We start from the raw sequence: 21,095 nt of genomic DNA, 5'->3' as shown, positions 1-21,095 counted from the left end.
TGTAGATACACAGCTCCTGCTGGTTTGTTTCTCAGACTGACCCTACTGGAGGTTGCTTCATTAACTTCCCAAGCACTGCTTTTAGTACATTTTCACTGTTGCTCTTGTATTTGCCCCACTGTCTCCTCACTTTGTTGTCTAATTTCTGTAGCTCCCTGTGAGTATTCCCTCCTCTCCATTCCGTTGTCTGTTGTGGGAACACTGTCCTGGCTGAGCTTTGTGCTAAGATCCTGCTACTAGTCAGTAATAAGGAACTCTCGAGTCAGGAGGCTTGGGTTGGGCATCATTATTTTACTGTTAGACGTCAAGTTTAGTGTCACATTTCTTACACATAGGGTGGGAATTACTCGCACTCTGTATTGTGGATTCAAATTTGTGCTAGGAAAAGTAATCATGTTTACTAGAACGTGTATAGCAGGCACATTTAAGCATTTAGTATGTATGTTTTATTATTTTTATCCACCCAAGTCAGTAATAAGATTATAATTGAAGACGTTTCTAAGATTAAAAGACTATACTGATTAGATGAACTGTTTCCCAAGAGCAAGAGATTTGGAAGGAATCTTTAAGAACTTGTGTTACCACTTCCTCTCTTTTCTTTTTGCTTTCCTTTTTTCCTCCCCTTTTTTCTTTCTTTCCCTTCTTTCAAAAATGATTTTTGAGACAGTATTGCTGTATAGTCAAGGATGTCTTAAACTAGCAACCCTGTCCTAGTCTCCCAAGTGCTGGAATTGTAGGTGTGTGCCACTCTTCCTCAGTCCTGTGTGTGCTGTGGAGGTTAGAAAACGATTATAGGTGTTGATTTACTTCTAGTGCGTTCCAGAGGTTAAACAGGTAGTTAGACCTGGCAGCAGGCCCTGAATCCTCTCAACAGCCCACGGTCCCCTCTCTTAAAAGTGAAAGTGTAGCCTCCAAATTATCGTTTGATAAACTGTGTCCAGTCACTACAAAAATCCAAATCCTGTACATGCTATTACCACCCTGTCACACAGTGGGTGTTGAATTAGGGTGATACACACAGTAGGTGCCTGGCTGCCATTGCAGAAACATTCATTTATAGCACATCTATGTGCAGAGCAGCCTTTTCCTTAAATAAGAACCATATTTTTCTGTCTCTGCACATAAAGTTGGTCAATGTGTTAGTGTTTTAAATTCTAGAATTTTAAATTAAATTAAACTAAACTTAATACTGTGTCCAAATTTTAAAACAGTATGAGTTACATTTGTTATTTTTAGTATTCATGTTAACAAGAAGGAGCTTTTTGAAGCCTGTATCCATATGTTTCATGAAATGTGGTAGGACATAGATAGGGTGACGTGTACATCATCTATCAAAAAGTGAAACCATGGTAACCCTTTCAGAATGTTAAGTTTGTACATTGCTTGAAGGAAAATGGGATCTCTGTTTACATATCCTCACAATGTTTTGTCATCTTTTGAGAGTGTGGTGTAAGCAGTCTGATGGGATGGAGGCTGAGAGATGAAGGGGATAGCTGGAGGGCCGCTACTACAGATCACTCTCCAGTTGTCTTATGCTAAGAAATAACATGAGAAATGGAGAGGGAGGTGATTATGGAGAAGAATGCAGCCTACCTGATTGACTACTTTGAGTAGAAACTGTCTAACTAGGTTTTCTGGTTGAACTAGGCATAGTTGACAAATTACTAATCTCCCAGTTGGTTATTAACTATTTGTTTCTATCTTTATTCCTTCCTTCCTTCCTTCCTTCCTTCCTTCCTTCCTTCCTTCCTTCTTTCTTTTCTTTTCTTTTCTTTTTTTCCTTTTCTTGTTTGTTTTTTTAAAGACTATGTTTCTTTGTAGCCAGGGCTGCTCTGGGACTGACTGGGTAGTATCCTACTCTGGCTTTACTCGGCAGTGATTCTGCCTCAGTTTCTCAGGTGCTAGGCTTACAGATGTGAGCCATTGTGCTCGGCCAGCTATGAATTAGTTCTAGTGGGAAGATTAGAAATGATCCAGAATTTAGTCTCATTGAATAATCTGACTTTAAAAATAATGGATAAAATGTTTTAATTTTGATATGCTTTCCTTAATGTATCTAATTTGTTGTTGTCTTTTTTTTTTGGATACTCTTACTAATAGGCCTGGACCTCACTATGTAGACCAGGCTGGGCTGAATGCACTTAGTAGAATGCAGGCCTCCATAGTCTTCCTTCCTCTTTCCATTGCTGCACTAAAGGCCTGAGTCACCATGCCTGGCTTTAGTGTTTATAATTAAAGAACTTTAGAAAATAGTTATATATGAAATATGACATAACTAACTGCTTATTTTGTCTTAATTCATTCTAGTCTGTACTTCGTTATGTAGTGATATTCAATAAAGATTCACAATGCAGAGTCTGCTCTGTGACTGGCCTGAAACCTCCACAGCAGGGTGTGAATGAGAGTGACTTTTCAGCTGGAGGGGCCTTGTTCTTGCTCACGATGTAGACACAACTTGATAAGGAAAGTCAGAGCTAATGAGAGGACATAAAACTGGCCCTTTCTGTTTAGTTCTAAAATGGATTCTTCTTGTGTAGTTGGGAATAGGGTGTGTGTGTGTGTGTTTTATATATCTATCAACAAAGGAGGCTGAAGGCGATGTTGTCTTTGGAATTCCTCACTGTCATTCCCTGAAAACACTTAAGAGAATCGTTTTTTTTTTTTTTTTTTTTTTTTTTGGAAGCTTAGTATCCAAATGGCAGGCTGTGAGGAAGAGAACAAAAGACACAGAAGGACTTTTTAGAAAGCCCCCAGAACAGGCGTCTCTAAATGTAAAGGCGCAACAGTCACTAGTCCAGGTAGAAACAAGCCAAAAGTTCATTGCCCAGGCATGATGCTGTAAAATGTCAGCACACATAAAGAGAAAATTCTGCAAGCTACCAGATGGGGGATATGCAGGTAACCATGAAGGATTAGAGATGAACAGTACTGGCGCTGTTTGTTTGAGATAGGGTCTCATGGAACACAGGGTAGCATCAAACACACTGTTCAGCTAAGGATGACTTTGAACTTCTGATCTCCCTACCTCCACCTCCCAGATCCTGGGATTATAGGCATGTGACAAAGCCTAGCATCTAAGCTTAAAAAGTGTTTAAAAAGGTTTTATTATATGGGTTGCAGTGGTGGCTCAACAGTGAAGAGCACTGGCTGCTCTTCCAGAAGTCCTGAGCTAAAAATGTCTGTGTGGGGCTGAAGAGAGCAGAGTAGCTAAAAAAAAGCTTGCTGTTCTTCCCGAGGACCTGTGTTTGCTTTCCAGTAGTCACATCAGATGGCTCCAGCTGTCTAACTCCAGTTCCAGGGAGTTGTGTATCTCATATCTGATGACCCCTCTGACCTCCTTGGGCATCCACATGTAGGTAGGTGTATGCCACATAAATAAAAAAAATAATAGTTTAAAGAATTTTAAAATCATGTATATATCAGTTTGATTAAAAATAAAACACTTTAGGAAGATTTCCTTCACAGAATACTCTTCTGTGCAGAACATACACATTTCAACCATTTTTAATTCCCCAGGATTCTGAGAACTTTATCATTCAAGGATGTAGTCAGCAGAATGCTGGAATGCCCTGGGAGGTGATGATTTCGGATAGCTATCATGGTTAATCTTATTCTTAGTTGTAAGTATTCATATTGTTGTAGTTTTAACAAATGAATTTTAAGCACATTGCAGATTAAAATACATTTTATTTTAACATCTCAGAAATATTTAAGTCTTTAGTTTTCTTGTGTGTTGTCAACACGTCCTCATTGTGAATTAATTTTTTCCAGCTTCTCTGCATCCTTTCATTGAGTGATGCTTCAGATAGCTGGACCTTTTTCCACCCCTTCAGTTCTTTAAAATACTGTGCTTACTACCGTCTCTTAAGAGTATGCAAAAGCTGTTCCAGTAATAGCAAGGAACACCACCTGGCCTTTCACTGCAAGGTTTTCAGGTGCAGTGATAATCGAGTCATAGCCAATGATGACCCACACACATCTTAGCCATATATTTTTTTAAGCTCAAATGCTGAACTTGAACTGGAAATTGAAGTAAACTACATTCATTTTTTAATTGTCTCCCACCCCCCAGTTAAAAGGCATGTGGTACCAGGTGGTGGAGGTGCACACCTTTGCCCTTGGGAGGCAGAGGCAGAGGCAGGTGGTTCTCTGTGAGTTCGAGGCCAGCCTGGTCTACAGAGCAAGTTCCAGGACAGCCAGGACTACACAGAGAAACCCTGTCTCAAAACTTCTCCCCAGTCCCCATGGGGAGGCGGTCATGTGGTTTGTTTCTTCAAAATGTCTATGAAATTGTGAAAATGTATCTGAAGTAGAATTAGTTATGAACATTTAACAGATTCTTTGTTTCCTGTGTAAAAAAAAATGATACTTGTCTCAAAAATATAACTATGATAAATCCTCCTTAAAAATAAAGCCAACTGGAAACCTTGAGTTGTTAAGGCAGCTATCTTTTGGTTGCTATTGTTTACTTTGTCTTTTTAATTTTTTTTGTTTTATTATTATTAATTTTTATTTTTTAATATTAATCACAGGTTATCACTTTGCCTTTTTTGAGGTAGTCAAAATGTAACTGACAGCTGTCAAGTTTATTTTGTCATTTAACCTTTTCTTTGATCCTTTAAGCAAGAGATTTTTTTAAATATAAATTGTCAGTGTGTTTTTCATAGGAATACAACAGTACATCTGTGCTATGTTTAATCTTATACTCACAATTAAGGACAAAAGTTACCATCACTGGAATTGTGGTAATTATTGAATTGCTGTTTTTGTGTGTGGCTTAGAGAATGGAATTGAATTAAAAGGAAAGATAACTATCTTTGTAATTTCATGCTGTTCCCCCCTCCCCACCCAATTTAGAACAAACATATTTGCCTTTGTGACCTCAAGTTAATTGCCGGGCTCTAGAACCACTGGGGAGATGGCCTGTGGACATGCGTGTGGGACAGTTTCTTGATTTTGTTCACTGACGGGAAAACGCGCCCTCTGTGGCAACACTGCTCTCTGACTGTCACTAGCAGCTGTGTGTCCTGGATTTTATAAATGGAGAAGGGAAGCCGAATAGTGTGAATGCATTCATTGCTGCCAGCTTTCAGTTGTGAATGTGATGTGGTCAGCTTCTTTAAGTACCTGTCATCTTACTTCCCCACCATAATGAATGCTGAATTTTGAGCCAATATAGACCCTTTTCCCTTAAGTTGATTTTGTCAGAGTATTTTACCACAAGGACAGGGGCAAAACAAAAACAAACAAACAAACAAACAAACAACCCAAAAACCTAAGACATGTGATGTTTGAATGAGACTGTCTTGCATAGGCTCAGATATTTGAGGGCTTGGTCTGCAGCTGGTGCCACTCTGTGGGTAGGTTTAGGAAGTGTGGCCTTGCTGGAGGAAGCGTGTCACTGGAAGTGGGCTTTGAGAGTTTAAAGCCTCATCCCATTTCGAGTTTGCTTTCTCTGCTTCCTGCTTGCAGTTTGAGATGTGAGCTCTCATCTGTTCCTGTCACCTGAAGTCAGAATTCTCTGCCATGATGGATGGACTCTTATCTCTGGAACCTTAAGCCTAAATAAACCCTTCCTTCTGTAAGTTGCCCTGATCATAGTGTTTTATCACAGCAATACAAGAGTAAGACTAGCCAACTCCAATTTGTGTTTTTTTTGTTTTTGTTTTGTTTTGTTTTTTTCAAGACAGGGTTTCTCTGTGTAGTCCTGGCTAGTGTGGAACTCAGAGATCCACCTGCCTCTGCCTCCCAAGTGTTGGGATTAAAGGTTTACACTACCACTACCCAGCTTCCAATTTATTTTTAATTACTAATTTTTGTTTGATTTTTTTTTATTTCATTAAAAAAATTATTTTGAGCTAATATTACTTTGAGCTACATAGGATCAAGTTGGCCTTGAACTCAAGTTCCTTCCCAAGTGCCCTCTAGGAGTACAGATGTCCAGCTGAAGATAGGTAGTACATTTCTGGGCGTGGAGAGTTGGTTTAGTGCTGCTGCTCATCCAGAGGATCCAAGTTCTGTTCCCAGTTCCTTGTTGGGCAGCTCACACCACTTACAATTCTCTCCATGGGCTCCAGTATTGTCTTTTGACCTCTGCAGGCTCCTGCACATATGTAGCATGTATACCAACATAGACACGCATACAGACACACATTAGGAGGGTGATGTGAGTATCATGGAATGTCTGTGGAGGCTGGAGAAAAACTTGTTGCTTTCTCTTTCCATTGTGTGGATGCTGGGGACTGAATTTAGGCTGTTGTCAAACTTGGTGGCAAGTAAGGACCTGTACCCACTGAGCCATCTTCCTGGCTCTCTTCTCCCTCTTCCTTCCCATCCTCTCTTGACAGGATCTTTCTTTGTAGCCCTGGCTGGCCTGGAACTCTTTTGTGTGTAGAGCAGGTTGTCTCACAGAGATCTGCCTACTGCTGCCTCCCCAATGCTGGGACTACAGATAGGTTCCACCATGCCTGGCAATTCTCTTTTAAATACTTTTCCAGTTATTGTATACCTTTCGTTTTAGTGAGTAGGGATAAGATACTATTGTTGTCCTGTTTACAATCTCTGTTAATATCCTAAAAGAAAATACCTATAGCATTGGGGGTAGAAGTGTTTGTTTTATTGTTGAACTTGAGATCTCTCAGCCTCCCAGTTGGCTCAGTTTCACTTGTTGGCCATTGTGCTTACCAGCTTGTTCCCAAAGTCTGTTACATCTTTGTATGTCTCTGTAGAGTGCAAGAATTTAGGCATTGATTTGAATGATTTATTACTGCACACTCCACCTTCATTTCTTCTGTCATGCTTTTCTTGTTCATTCGTTCACTGTCTATATAGTTGATAACAAACTCTGGTTCTGGATGCTGAAGAGAAAAGGTCGTGGGCCTCGTTCTAGAGTGGTCATCAGGCCTGGTGAACTTCAGTCTAGGCAAGGAATCTGCGTGTAGATAGCAATGACAGTGTAGCAGGGTAATTGTGAAAATAAATATCCCCAAAATGACCAACAGAGGTAGACTGTGAAGGAGTTCCAATTCCTGGGTCAGGAAGGTGAAGTGGGACCTTGAGGGGGGAAACAGTGGAGGGACGGACAGATCTTTGACAGGACAGCTGTATTGCATCAGAGCACTTCATTCATTGGTCAGTGTTGGGGGCTGTTCTACTACCTGAAGGGAGCCTCTGATGCAGGGCTTCTCAACCTGTGGGTTGGAACCCCTTTTGGGGGTATTGAACAAACCTTTCACTGGGGTTGCTAAGACCATAGGCAAACACAGATGTTTACATTACAATTAATAACAGTAGCAAAATTACAGTTATGAAGTAGCAATGGAAGTAATTTTATGATGGGGGGGTCACCACAACCTTAGGAACTGTGTTAAAGGGTTGCAGCATTAGGAAGGTTGAGAACTGCTGGTCTAGGCTGAAAAAGGGTATTAAAAGTGAGTGGCACAGAAAGGTAGGGAGGCAGTGCAGCACTGTGTGTTGCTATTTGTTGTCCAGAGAATCCGTCAGTGAAGGAATGGAGGATTTAATGAATGGGAGGCTTGCAGGTGAATGTCTATCCTGACATCTCCTGTCAGTACAGGGCTTCCATAACAGTTCGGTCAGAATCAGTTCTTCCTCTTTGCTTCCCTTTTTTGTTCCTTTAAAATGGGAGGTTCTGATTAACTTTCCATTTCCTGTTGTTCTTAGAAGGTGGGGGGGGGAGTAGAAACAGTGATGAAATAAATTGCGAGCACAGGATTAATAAAGGTAAGTAGATTTCTGTCATGTGGCAGCTTCACGTATTATGGTGAATGGATGGATTCCTGATGGCTAAGTGTTAGGTATGAGCATCAGCATCTGATGGGACACTGCTCCTTGAATTCCAGAGTTAATATAGACTAGTACTTGATAATGTATCTGGTTCTGAGGTGGGATGTTTGCCTTTAATATATGCTTAACAGTTTTTTTTCCCAAGAAAGCAGGAATGCTCTTGAGGGCACATTGCTACTCTTTGCCATCCACAGTCCAAGCTTCTGGAGAATTAGTAAGTGCTTGTTACTGTCACTGAACACTAGGATAAAGTGAGATGTGGTCCTACGTAGTGTAAACTCTGTCCTGTGTTTTAGAATCCCACATGAAAATCAGTAAACTTACATGCAGATTACTTTTTTTGCTATTAATTGGTTAAACGTTGTTTAGTTAGTATGGTAAATGTGCTGGCATTTAAGCGAACCATATGAAGAGGCTAAATAAAAACTTTAAAATTGTAAATTATGGTTTCAGATACTAATATTTTACATTTTACTTTTTCTCTAAGCAAATGGTTATGAGCCTTAGAGTTTCTGAACTTCAAGTACTGTTGGGCTACGCTGGGAGGAACAAGCACGGACGCAAACACGAACTTCTTACAAAAGCCCTGCATTTGCTAAAGGCTGGCTGTAGTCCTGCTGTGCAGATGAAAATTAAAGAACTCTACAGGCGGCGGTTCCCTCAGAAAATTATGACGCCTGCGGACTTGTCTATCCCCAACGTACATTCAAGTCCTATGCCAGCGACTCTGTCTCCATCCACCATTCCACAGCTCACTTACGATGGTCACCCCGCATCATCCCCACTACTCCCTGTTTCTCTTCTGGGACCTAAACATGAACTGGAACTCCCACACCTTACATCAGCGCTGCACCCAGTCCATCCGGATATAAAGCTTCAAAAGCTACCATTCTATGACCTGCTGGACGAACTCATCAAACCCACCAGTCTAGGTAAGAGCGATGCGAGCAAGGCCCCTTGGTAACTGCTGTGCTTAGCAGCTTCCTTCTAAAATTTCAGTTTGGCCAGTTTTATTCTTAAATTTTGTTTAGTAGTAGCGTCGGGATGTTAATGAGAATCTTTTGAATATAGATTAAATCAAATATATAAGAGCTATTCTTTAGACGAAAGTGAAAAGGTGTTGTGGTGACTGATGGCTTAGACACAGTAAATACTAAGTTTGAACTTAACTCTGGTTGCTCTCCTGTGTCTTGTTGTATAGACTAGGCTGTCCTTGAACTCAAAAACATCCTCCTGCCTCTGCCTCATGAACCATTGGATTTAAAGGTATGTTCCACTAGGCCTGGCTTCTAATTAATGTACAGTATCACTTATGGATAAAAATCGAAAACAAATCATCACCAGTCTCTAAATTCTGTTTTTAAAACAGACTGCCCGGTTTGGATTACTTGAATGTGGAAATGGTTTTAATTATCATGAAAGGAAATTTGAGCTTTGATGTTGTGGTCAACTTTCAGCTGCTGTTTTTCAATTGGGGACATGTCCTTTAGGCATGTGGAATATACAGATTCCTATTCATATGTAATATGAGTGCTAGGAGTTTGTTGTTACTAGTTTCCCATCCTGAGATTTCCTTATGAAGGTATTGAGTTCAACATATTTATTAATCAGTTTTAATAGCTATGATGTCACTTTGCTTTATTGATGTGAAACACAACTGACTTTGTTTGATTTTTGGTGCCTTTGGTGTAATATACTTTAACAGCAGACTTTTCCAGATGCTGGCCTGTTAGAAAACAATGCTTGGCAAATTGTGGTTGGCAAGCTAATTCTGGTGGTTTGTTTTTGTGTAATATTTATGTAAGAACTTGGTTGCTGTTTGAGGCCGGGTCTCACTCTGTGATCCTGGCTGGCCTGTTCTTCACAGCAGTCCCTCCTGCTTTTGCTTCCTGGGTGCTAAGATTACATGTGGGAGCCACTGCCCCCAGCTCAAGGGTTATTTTTTTAAACATTCCTAAAATGTAAACAAAGCTAGTGAATATATAAATAATATCATGTGTGCTCCCAGAGCCCAAAGTATTTCTTGTCTGCCTCTTATAGAAGTGTTTGTTGATTCCTGTCATTAATATTAAACATTTCAGTTTGAGGAATTTGTGAGTATTAAGAACAAATTTTGAGTGGGATGTTTTTTTGGGGTTGGGTCCTAATGTACCTCAGATTAGCTTGGCATTATACATGAAGAAGTATGATCTGAATTCTTGATCCTCCTGTCTCCTCAGAGCTGGCATTACAGGCATTTACTACCAGTGTTTTGGAGAAGTTTTGTTTTGTTTTGTTTTTGTTTTAAATTAGATTTTTATTTCTTTGGGAATTTCGTATATGGATACATTTTATGTAGATCATATCCACCCTCTTCTTGGATCCTTCACAGTATGCTTCCTCCTAACTTCAGGTTTTTGTTGTTGTTGTTGGTTGGTTTGTTTACAATCCACTGAATCTAATCATTGTGCATGGGTGTGAGGCCATATGTTGGGCTTCAGACCAGCCAGAGAAGCTTAAGGGGGCCTTGAAGCTAAGGGATCAGGGTGAACCTGCCCTTCAGGTTCTCCCAGCATCTCTACCTGCTACCCTCTACTCTGAGCTCTCCAGCCAGGACTGGGCCTTCTCTTTTCCCAGAGGCTCCTCAGTATATATATATATATATATATACATATATGTGTGTGTGTGTGTTGTATATTATATATATAATATAGACTTTGGCTCACCCCCCCTTCTTTCTTCCTTTCTCCTGTGTCTGCCTGTCTCTGCTTTTTCTCTCTCCTCTCTCTATGCATGCACTTTTCTGTTTCCCTCTGCATGGTGACTTCTCTGACCCTGTTCTTTGGGATCAGTGAACCCTCTGAGAACTGCTCCCAATAAACCTACATTTATATACTTTAAGTTGTCTTGAATTAGCTTATTTCACTGGCAGAAAGAATAATAACATATCACCATGATTTTGAGAGCATTACTGAAATTGTATTGTTGAATGAGGAAGTATTTACTTTTAATTACTTTTGGCAGAATTTCCTAGAATAAATGAAGCTACAGGAAGATATTTTCAAACAACATGAGTTTTATTATTGTATTTTTATAGTGTGTGTGCTTCTCTGTGCACGTGTGACAGCATGTGTAGGTGGTCACCTGCCGAGCCATCCTGCCAGCCTGACAAACAACATAAAGTTTATGACACACCATTTTATTCTTTAAAAAAATGGTTTTTAGATTCAGTTGGTAGTGGTGCATGGGAGGCAGAGGCAGGCATTTCTCTGAGTTTGAGGCTAGCCTGGAGTACAGAGCTAGTTCCAGGACAGCCAGGGCTGCCATGTAAAACCATTTATATATTTAGATTTATTTATTTTCTTGTATGTTTGAATGTTCTGCCTGCACATGGGTGCCTTGTATCTGGGGATTAGAAGAAGCCATTAGAGTCCCTGGAACTGGAGTTACTGGTTGTGAGGCACCATGTGGGTGCTAGGAATTGAGCCCAGGTTCTCTGTAGTGGCAGTAACCACTCTTAACTGCTGTGCCGTCTCTCTAGTCTCATTTTATTATTTTTTTAAATTTTTATTTAATTTTATTTCATAGGCATTAGTGTGAGAGTGTCATCTCCTGGAACTGGAGTTATAGACAGTTGTGAGTTGCCATGTGGGTGCTGGGAATTGAACCTGGGTTCTCTGGAAGAGCAGCCAGTGCTTCTAACTACTGAGCCATCTCTCCGGCATATCCCTCTCTCATTTTATTCTTAAAATGACCAAAACAAGAAAAAAAAGATAACACTTGTTGGGAATCTACCTATGCATATAAAGCTTGTACATGTTCATTGTAAAAAAAAAGAAGAAGAAAGGAAAAAAGTTTGTATGTATACAGATTGCACATGGTATTTGTTTTTCATAGATGAATCTTGTACATAGGATCATGTGACTTGCCTTTATATCTTCCTTAATAAGATAAGCATCTGATCTTCCCTGACTCTGTTTTTAATCCTTATCTGTGTTTATACAAAGTTTATATACATTCATGTAGCTACATATCATCTGAAGAACAATCATTACATCATCTGGGATTTAAAAGAAAAATGTTGATAGCTTGGATTTAATTGAGTCCAGCTTTTAAACTTTTTTTCTTAACCTTAATAATTAACCTCTCATGCTGTTACTAACATAAATTTCAGGTGTTGGTGTGATAGTTAACTGTGTTATCAATTCTGGTTTTGGAGAGTAGAAATGCAAACTGCACGAGTACATAAGATGATGTTTAGAAAGTTAAATTCATTGTGCTGAGTTGCTTAAATATATTTTTCATTCTGATGTCTGCATTCATTGTTTCAGTTTCATGCCTATACGAGTATTGTAGCTTGACTTAATTCACCATAGTTTATTTATCCTTCCGTCTTAGTGTTTTAATCCCATCACGGAGGAGGCAGAGGCATGTGGATCTCTGTGAGTTTGAGGCCAGCCTGGTGTACATACCTGAGTTTCAGGACAGCCAGGGTTACAAAGAGAAAACTCTGTCTTGAAAAACATTACTAATTTTTATTAAGAGTCTGTGCCTGTGTGTGCATGTGAGTGCAGGTGCCTAAAGAGGCCAGAGGTGTTAGATTGCTTGGAGCTCAGCTTACACCTGATCTGGTTGCTGGGGAATGCATTCCCTTCTTGTGGAAGAGCAGGGTATATTCTTGACCACTAGCCATCTTTCTAGCATACCATTTCTATCCTTCCCCTGTTTTTTGTTTTTTGTTTTTTAAAGACCAGCGTCTTGTTATGTAATCTATGGCAGCAAACTGATTGGAACCTGTGGCCTGTCTTTGTGTTATCCTTAGCTAAGAATTTTGTTGTTTAAGTCTGGATCTCACCTGCGGCCCAGTCTGACTTGGAACTCATTGTGTAGCCTAAGCTTGGTTTGAGCTTACAGCAACCCTTCTGTTTCTACTCTCTGGCTCCTGATTACCTGTGAGCCACCACACCCAGCTCAGAATTTGTTTCTTTTTTTAATTTATTTTATTTATTATTTATACAGTATTCTGCCCACATGTATGCCTGCATGCCAGAAGAGGGCACCAGATCTCATTGTGGATGGTTGTAAGCCACCATGTAGTTGCCGGGAATTGAACTCAGGATCTTTGGAAGAACAGCCAGTGCTCTCCTTAGTCCTCAGAATTTGTTTTGATATTCCAGAAAAGCTAAACTTAAACCAGTTACTGTACCAGGAGCTGGCTAGGTAGTAAGGGGCTTCTCACCACGCCTGTCAGATTTTGATCCTCGGGAGCCACATGGACAAGGAGAAAATTGACTCCCGGAAGTTGTTCTTTGACTTTCACATGTGTGTGCCACCCCCATCCTATAAGTAAATAAATGTTTTGTTTTTTTTTTTAAATCAGCAATGAATATGTAACAGAGCATGTGTGTGTTTGGCTCTTTCAGGAGAAAGTTTGTCGATTTTTGTTGTAAATCACTGGGTGTTTCAGTTTTGTTGATTGGTGAAACTTGAGAACACATTTTGAGAATTTGTGGAGTTTTTATTTATTTATTTAATTTTTAAAGACAAGGTCTCAAGTAGCCTGGGACTTGGTACTCCCCATGTATTGTCAGACTGGCCTCAAACTTGGGGCCGTCCTCATGCCTCAGTCTCTCAAGTTTTGTAACTACCTGCATGCACCACTACAGCCTGAAGGTTACTTAAGGACTTTTTTTTAACGCCCCCCCACCTTTTTTTATTTTTTGTTTTTGAAACAAGTTCTGTGTACTCTAGTTAGCCTGAAACCAGGATGGCTTCCACCTGCTTCTTCCTTCTAAATGCTGGGATGAAAGATGTGAACCACCACACCAGCTTTAGAGCATTTTAAATTTATTCTTTGACAGTTTCATACATATAAGCAATATATCTTACCATGTTCATTTCTTCCTCCCATCACCACTACCCTACATGTACCAGTGATGGATAAGCATATTTGATTTTTCCCTAAAGAGATACTAAGCAGATATCTGCAAATTCAACTCATTATGTAGTTGCTGGGGATTTGGTTCTTTTGTTTGTTTTTACTGTTTTGAATGGCCCCTGAAATGTTGTCTGATGGCCTGAGTGTAGGAGCTATTGATAGAAGCCGTGATGTAGCTGGGAATCGTGGCCCACCCTTGGGAGGCAGCGACAAGGGCCAGGACAGCCAGGGGTACACAGAGAGAGCCTGTCCCCAACAACAGAGGTGTACGGTGCAAGTATTAGGTGAGCTTTGCTCAGGCAGGAGTTAGCAGTACTGCCAGCCATGAGTTAAGGTTGACGGGTCAACACCAGTACTAAACAGGGCGTTTTCAGGTAGAGACACACAGTCCGCAACACATTAATTCGCAGAAAAAGGCTGGCCGGAGCCAGCTCTGCTCCCCCAGTTCTTGCCCAGTTACACAGAGCGACACTGCTGCAGATAACCGTAATTGACTACGTGTATCATTTGATTCAGATACCAGTTTTTATGGCTTGACTTCGTTGTGGTATGTTTTCACATAAAAATACAAGAGTCATGTGTCACTATGTTTCCAATTTCTCTTTTCTATCAGAAAATTAAAGGCAAACATTTTGATTCTGATTCAAAGGTAGAAGCTTGATTCGGTGGACATTTGTTGCACAGGCTGCTTTAATGATCTGAATAGGCTTTGTTGGGAAAGAAAGATTCTGAGTAACCTGAAAAATTTAGGATGAACACAGTTGTAGGGTTGTGTTTTTCTGGATTCTTTAGTGTTAGTGTAAGAGCCTCACTATGTAGCCCTGGTAGAACTTGAACTTGCTCTGTAGTCCATGCTGGTCTTGAACCCAGTGGGATTACAGGCATACGCTATCATACCAGGCAGAGACTTGTTTTGTTTTGATTAAGTGAAGTGGCTATTCATACAGAGTTTAATTTCCTAAATGATTTTTTTCCTGAAAAGCTCATTTGTTTAGATCTTAGAAAATCATGTATTTAGAGAAATTAAATAGCTTGTGTTTTTTAATGCATACATTAAAATAAAGTCCTTAAAGAGCTTAGTTCTGGCTTCTAGTTGGATAACTGATCACAGCTGTGACTTGAGTTCAGGATGTGACAAGTAAATTCAATTATTCTTTTCTCCTTCCATTTGGCTATAAGCATTGATGTGAGCACTTTTTAAAAACACTCAGTCTGGATGTTGTGATAACGTGTTTATAATCCCAGACCTTCCCAAACACGCTACATAAAAACATTCCGTTTGCAACTGGTTTGAATCAGTCAATCATTTGATAGGGTCTCCTTATGTAGTCCAGACTTTATTGAAACTCCTGCTTCTGCCTTAAGTACCGATACCACAGGTGTATGTTAGCAGGCCTGTGTAGAATTCCTGCTGCAGGAGTTTTGAATATCCATCGATGGGATGACCAATCAGACAGTTCTTCGTTGGGTTTGTATTGACCCTAGGCCATATGTGGCACAGTCTAGCCTCCAGGTCGAGACTTTGTGGTGGAGGATAGCCTTGAGCGCCTGACCCTCCTCCTTTTTTGGATTATAGGAATGCTGCCAGTGCTCTGTTTTATAAAAACCCAAGCCTTCACGCATGCTAGGCAAGCACTGTCAGCTGAGCTCCGTCTACCCCGTTTTGGGATCATAGTCTTATTTAGAAACTAGATTAGTGGCCCCTTTAAAATTGTATTATTATTTTTTAGTGTGTGGGGGTGTTTTGCCTGCATCTGAGTCTGGGTATCACATCACAGATTGTGATGTGCCTAGTGCCTAAGGAGAGCTTTGGGGCCCTGGGACTGGAACTGTGCGTGGTTGTGAGCCACTATGACGGTACTGGGAATCAAACCTGGGGCCTCTGCAGGGTTGACTGCTGAGCCATCTCTCCAGTGCAAGTGGAGAGATTTCTTGCTTTTATTTCTCTTTTCTCTATGTGGAGTTAAGCTCAGGGCCTTTATGCATGTGAGAAGGAAAGTGGCTACCATGGAATTGCATCTGTAGCAGCTCTTTTCTTTTTAAAGGAAGGATTTTCATACAGACATTTGCAATGGTTTCAGACTTTTGAAGGTATAGAAACCATTCTCATAAAATCTTCATAATAAATAAGATCTTAGCCAGGCCTTAGTGGGACAGGTGTTTAACCCCAGTTCTCGGAAGGCAAAGACAAGCAGATCTCTGAGTTGGAGGCTAGCCTGGTCTACAGGGTGAGTTCCAGGTAGCCAGAAAACTCTGTCATAAACAAACAAACAAACAAACAAACAAACTAAAATCTCTTTGTGTAAATTGTATAAAAGCATACATTCATATACACACTTGGATTTTTCTTTAGGGAAATGAAGGCAACAGATGCTTCCCATTTCCTCAGGAGTTAAGTGAGACACACTATCCTGTGCCAAGCAGATGAGGCTCCTGCTGTATCTTACGACATCAGCTACTGGTGTTTTCTGCCACGGGCACTGATATCAGATTATATTTGACAATTTCCTTCTCATTTTGAATAATTGGGTTATTCTTTTTCCGTATACCAATGGCTAGGGCCTGGAGATCAGGCAGGGTATTTGTGGACTCAGGCCCTGAGCAGCAATGGAAAGGCCTTGCAGGGGCGTTGTGAACACTCTTAAGAAGCTCAACACAAGCTGTGCCTCTGTGTGCTTGACACTGGGGTTGTGGAGAGGACCCGGTCTCTCTAGGGGGGTTTCCTCATGAGAACCTTTGCTTCCTAGTTTGGCAGCACTGATCATCAGAACAAAACTACCAGGTTTACCTATGCTTTGTTGATAATCTTTTTATCAGCTGATTCTGACTTCATGTTTAGTAGTGTTTATACAGTTGTCCTAAAGCCTGAGGCATTCAGTGTGCATTAGTGAATAAATATCTATGTATTTGAGTGTAATCTTGAGAACTATATTAGACTTTTTTGGTTAGAAAGGAATTTTGACAGCCAGTAAAGAAGCCATTTATATAGTTGTAAATATGAAATAAAGCCTGTTAAAATTGAGAGATGAGAGCTGGGGAGAAGGCTCAGTAGTTAGAACACTGGCTGCTGTTTTGATTCCTAGTACCCGTACGGCAGCTCAGAGTTGTCTCCAGCTCCAGACCCTGGAGATCCAACAGTGTCTTCTGGCCTTCCTGGGTACCAGGGATGCACAGACATAAATGCAACCAAAATCCCAGTATATAAAAATTGCAAATTAAAAAAGCTTATCTGTAGCTTCATGCTACACATGATGGTACAAACTTGTAATTATAATATTCAGGAGGCATAAGAGAATCAAGAATTCAAGGCTCTCCTCAGCTATATAGTGAATACAGATCAACTTGGGCTACCTGAGACTCTGGCTTATTAAACAAAAAACAAAAACAAAATAAAAGGAAGCAGCGCATAAACCAGTTGTAAAGTGGCTCCGCTCAGGTGGTACAGTTAGCATCTAGTTTCCTCTGCATGTTCCTGCGGCCCTCTATGGCACAACTGAACCTTGATTACGTTACTTGCAAACAAATTTAGCCAGTAGTAATGCCCCAAAATGAAAATAACTAAACAAGAACAGAAAAAAAGAATTTGAATACTTAACCTTCACCCCAAACTGTTGGGAACTTCTGTGAGCGCTGGGAGAAGAAAAGAAAGGAAATGGCAGGAGATGATCTTTTAGTCACGTGGGTCTTCCTCAGTGTAGTATCGTTCACAGGGTGGGGCTTGAGGAACTCATCCTGCAGAAGTCAGGTTCTCCCCTGGACTGTGCACAGGTGGCCCAAAGCCTGAGGCCGGAATGCTTAGTGTACTTCAGTGAATGGGGTCAGGGAGGACAGCCTCCTTCCTGCCCCAGCGCTGTGTGCACAGTGTGCTCACACGTGTGTGTGCATACAGATACACAAAACACAGTGCAGCTTCTAATGGCTAGGATTTTATTCTCACATGAAATCGCTTTTGAATAATAGAAACACTTCCTTGTGCTTTTGTCCTACTCCATACAGCATTCATGTACACTTAGTGGCCTGTGTTCACAATTTAAGAAAACGCAAGGAAATGACGGGTAAACTTGATTATATAGCTCTTTATTTATAAGATTTAAAAATACTTTTCTTTGAGAATGTAATACATGCATATAATGTGTTCAACCATATTCACTCATGATCCGCACCTCTAGCTTTTCCCAGACCCTCCGCCACAACTTTCTATGTAAGTTTTTTGTTTGCTTGCTTGTTAATAATTAATTTAATTTTTTATTTTATGTGCATTAGTGTGAAGGTGTCCAATCCCTTGGAATTGGCATTACAGATAGTTTTGAACTGGGTATTGGGAATAGAACCCGGGTCCTTTCAAAGAGTAGACAGTGCTTTTAACCACTAAGCCATCTCTCCAGCCCCTTTTTGTTTTTTTGAGACAAGGTTTCTCAGTATTGTCTTGGCTGTTGTAGACTCACTTTGTAGATGTGGCTGGCCTTGAACTCAGAGATCCGCTTGACTCTGCCTCCCCAGGTGCTGGGATTAAAGCCCTGCACCACTGTACCTGGCTCCCATGTAAGACTTTTTTTTTTTTAATTATTTATTTATTATTTATACAATATTTTGCCTACAAGACAGAAGGAGGCACCAGATTTCTTTATAGATTGTTGTGAGCCACCATGTGGTTGCTGGGAATTGAACTTGGACCTTTGGAAGAGAGCCGGACCTTAGGAAGAGGAGCCTGTGCTCTTAACCTCTGAGCCATTTCTCTACCCCCCTATGTAAGATTTTTAAAGTTCAAGTATAAAGATGTATATCAAATAGGAAAAGCTTTTAAAAGATTCATTTACTTTTATGTATATGGGGTGCTTTGCCTGCATATATGTATATGTACCACATTTGTGCCTACAGAAGCCAGAGAGGGTTTTTGTCTCCTGGATGTAGGGCTACAAATGGTTTTGAGCCACTGCACAGGTTCTGGGAACTGAATGTGTGTCCTCTGAAAGAGTAGCAAATGCTGTAAACCACTGCATTTCCTCAGCCCCAGAAAAACACTTTTTAAAATATTAGTTATTTTATGTGTACAGTGTTTTACCTGCATGTATGTTTGTTCACCATGTGTGCCTGATATTCATGGAGGTTAGAAGGGGCATCAGATCCCCTCAAACTAGAACAACAGGCTATTGTAAGCCACCATGTAGGTGCTGGGAATCCAACTTTTTGGAAGAACAGCAGTACTTTTAAGGTGGGCCATGGCTCCTGTCCCCAGCAGGGAGAAAATTAAACAAAGAGATATCTACTAGAAAGAGCTGAGAGACCACTGTGAGAGGTACATACACCACCACCACCACCACTAACAACAACCAAAGGCAGTTAAACAGATCTTCAAAATGAGCAAATGTGGAGGATGATTGAAAATGTCTCTCATCCTAGCATTCCAGAAGCTTCAAAAATTGTGTGTGTGTGTGTTGGGGTGTGTGTGTGTGTTGGGGTGTGTGTGTGTGTGTGTGTGAAAGTTTAAGGCCAGCCTAGGCTATGTAGTGAAGCTCTTATTTACAGAACAAAACTAAAGAATAGGTAAGTTACTAAAGAGAGAAATGCAGCTAGGAAGTATTCAGTATTATTTGCTACCAAAATAAATTCTAGGAGCTGAGGAGATGACTTCGGTGTAAAGAGCCATCTGTAATTTCAGTTTCAGGAGATCTAGTGCCTGTTCTGGCCTTCACAGGCACCAGACGTACACATGGTACACAGACATACGTGCAGGCAAAACACTCATGCATATTGAATTTTTAAAAATTAATTTAAAAAATGTAAAAGAATGTCAATAATGAGATTTAAAATCTCATCTCCCTTGCTCATTGCAGCCCACATTGCCTCTCTTTTGGGCTGGCTTTGCCCACGACTTGCAGCTTTCTTTGGTAGTCACTTCTGACTTTCTGGGGTTTCCATTTGTCTTGGGCTTCACACTCACAGCTTCACACATTGCTGTTGCAGGGGCTGCCCTCTAGCTATCCTGTCCCTGCCACATAATGTCAGGCCTTCCAGAGCCTCCTTTAAAGTCAGGGTGGTAGTCCTCATGACCCCATGACCCTTGCATTCTACACTCATGAAAAACTAGCATCACAGAGGACCCAGAAGAGTCCTGGAGGATGCCAGGTTCTGCCACCAGCTCCAGCAGCAGGCAGGCCTCCTTGGATCATGACTTGGCTTTTGAGTGTCTAGATTGCTGGAAACACTTCTGTTAATTGCCCTGTGTGTACAGTGTACCTACAACTCTTCTTAAAACAAAATCTAATCTCCAGGCACACGTCTTTAATCCCAGCACCTGGGAGGCAGAGATAGGCGGATCAAGGCTAGTCTGTTGGAGAGAGAGAGAGAGAGAGAGAGAGAGAGAACAGTCCAAACAAGACCATTCTTTCCTGGAGCCTACTTGGATAGGGTTGTGGTGTCTGAGCCATCTGGAGGGGTCTTGAAGGTCTCTTTCCTAGTGTTCTCTGACAAAGTAATTGGCTGCCTTTTGTTAAGTGGCCACAGTTTTTGTTTGTTTGTTTTTTGTTTTGGCCCCAACTTCATACACCTTCCTTACCTGGACAAACTGTTTCTCAACAAAAGTTTCCCATATATATATATATATATATATTTTAAAACACTGTTTTCTGCTAGCATTCTCACTGCAAGTGTAGCTGAATGGAGCTAGCAATAATTGGCTACAGCTGACATTTTCTGTCAGCTCAGTGACCTTTAAACTTAGTCTTACACAAAGACTTAGAACACACACAGTTGCAAGTGACTTCTTTGCCACAGTGTAACACCGATGACTCCTGTGCGAAACTTGGAAGAGACTGGCCTTCCCTGCCTACTGTTAGTGTCTGGTCTCTTTTCTCATGGCAGAATCACCTAAGCTCTGTATACAGAATTCTCAGACCATTAATCCAGACTTCCAAACTCCTCCAGAAACCAGTTCCACCTCCTGAAGGAGCATATGATCAGCTTTTGCTGACAGTAGCGTCCTCGTTTTGTTGGTGCCATTTTCCTGTTAATTTTTTGTTGCTGGGATAAATGCTGGAGGGAAAACAGAGGAAGGAAGACTTCCTGTGCTTGAGTTTCAGAGTGCGCGTGGTTAGCTCTGCAGGATAGAGGCAGAGGCCATCACCCGAATCAGAACAGAAGGGTGAGCTCTCATTGCCATCTCAATTTCAGAATTTTTTGTTGTTTCCAAAAGACACCCTTCAGTAACTTGAAGTACCCCTCCCGGCTCCTACAATTTTTATGGTATAAAAATTTTTTCATGGTTATTAAATTTGAGTTGTGCACATTCTTATTTCTTATGAAAGCCATCTTGGTTGGTTGATGGATTAATTTTTTTTTTTTTTTTCCAGCCCAGGTTAGCCTGGAACTCAAT

The 21,095-nt window shown here is 40.7% G+C and overlaps 1 protein-coding gene across 2 annotated transcripts in view; it reads left to right on the top strand.

The window, feature by feature from the left end:
* Pias1 (protein inhibitor of activated STAT 1) overlaps nucleotides 1-21,095 on the top strand; it is a 109,400-nt gene that overhangs the window by 18,906 nt on the left and 69,399 nt on the right. The window contains exons 1-2 of one of the 2 annotated variants that reach the window (XM_055597079.1): nucleotides 7,992-8,020; nucleotides 8,294-8,738. In XM_055597079.1, the coding sequence (XP_055453054.1) occupies nucleotides 8,297-8,738 (442 nt within the window). In that variant the 5' untranslated portion in view covers nucleotides 7,992-8,020; nucleotides 8,294-8,296. Of the gene's footprint in view, nucleotides 1-7,991; nucleotides 8,021-8,293; nucleotides 8,739-21,095 lie in introns of those variants that run through there. The other variant, XM_055597072.1, reaches the window with a different exon arrangement.

Source organism: Psammomys obesus, unplaced genomic scaffold (assembly GCF_907164565.1).
Source record: "Psammomys obesus unplaced genomic scaffold, mPsaObe1.curated_primary_1811, whole genome shotgun sequence".
In the NCBI taxonomy this organism is placed as follows: domain Eukaryota; kingdom Metazoa; phylum Chordata; class Mammalia; order Rodentia; family Muridae; genus Psammomys; species Psammomys obesus.
Note: the sequence above shows the minus strand (reverse complement) of the source record. Positions and strands in the feature narration are given on the sequence as shown.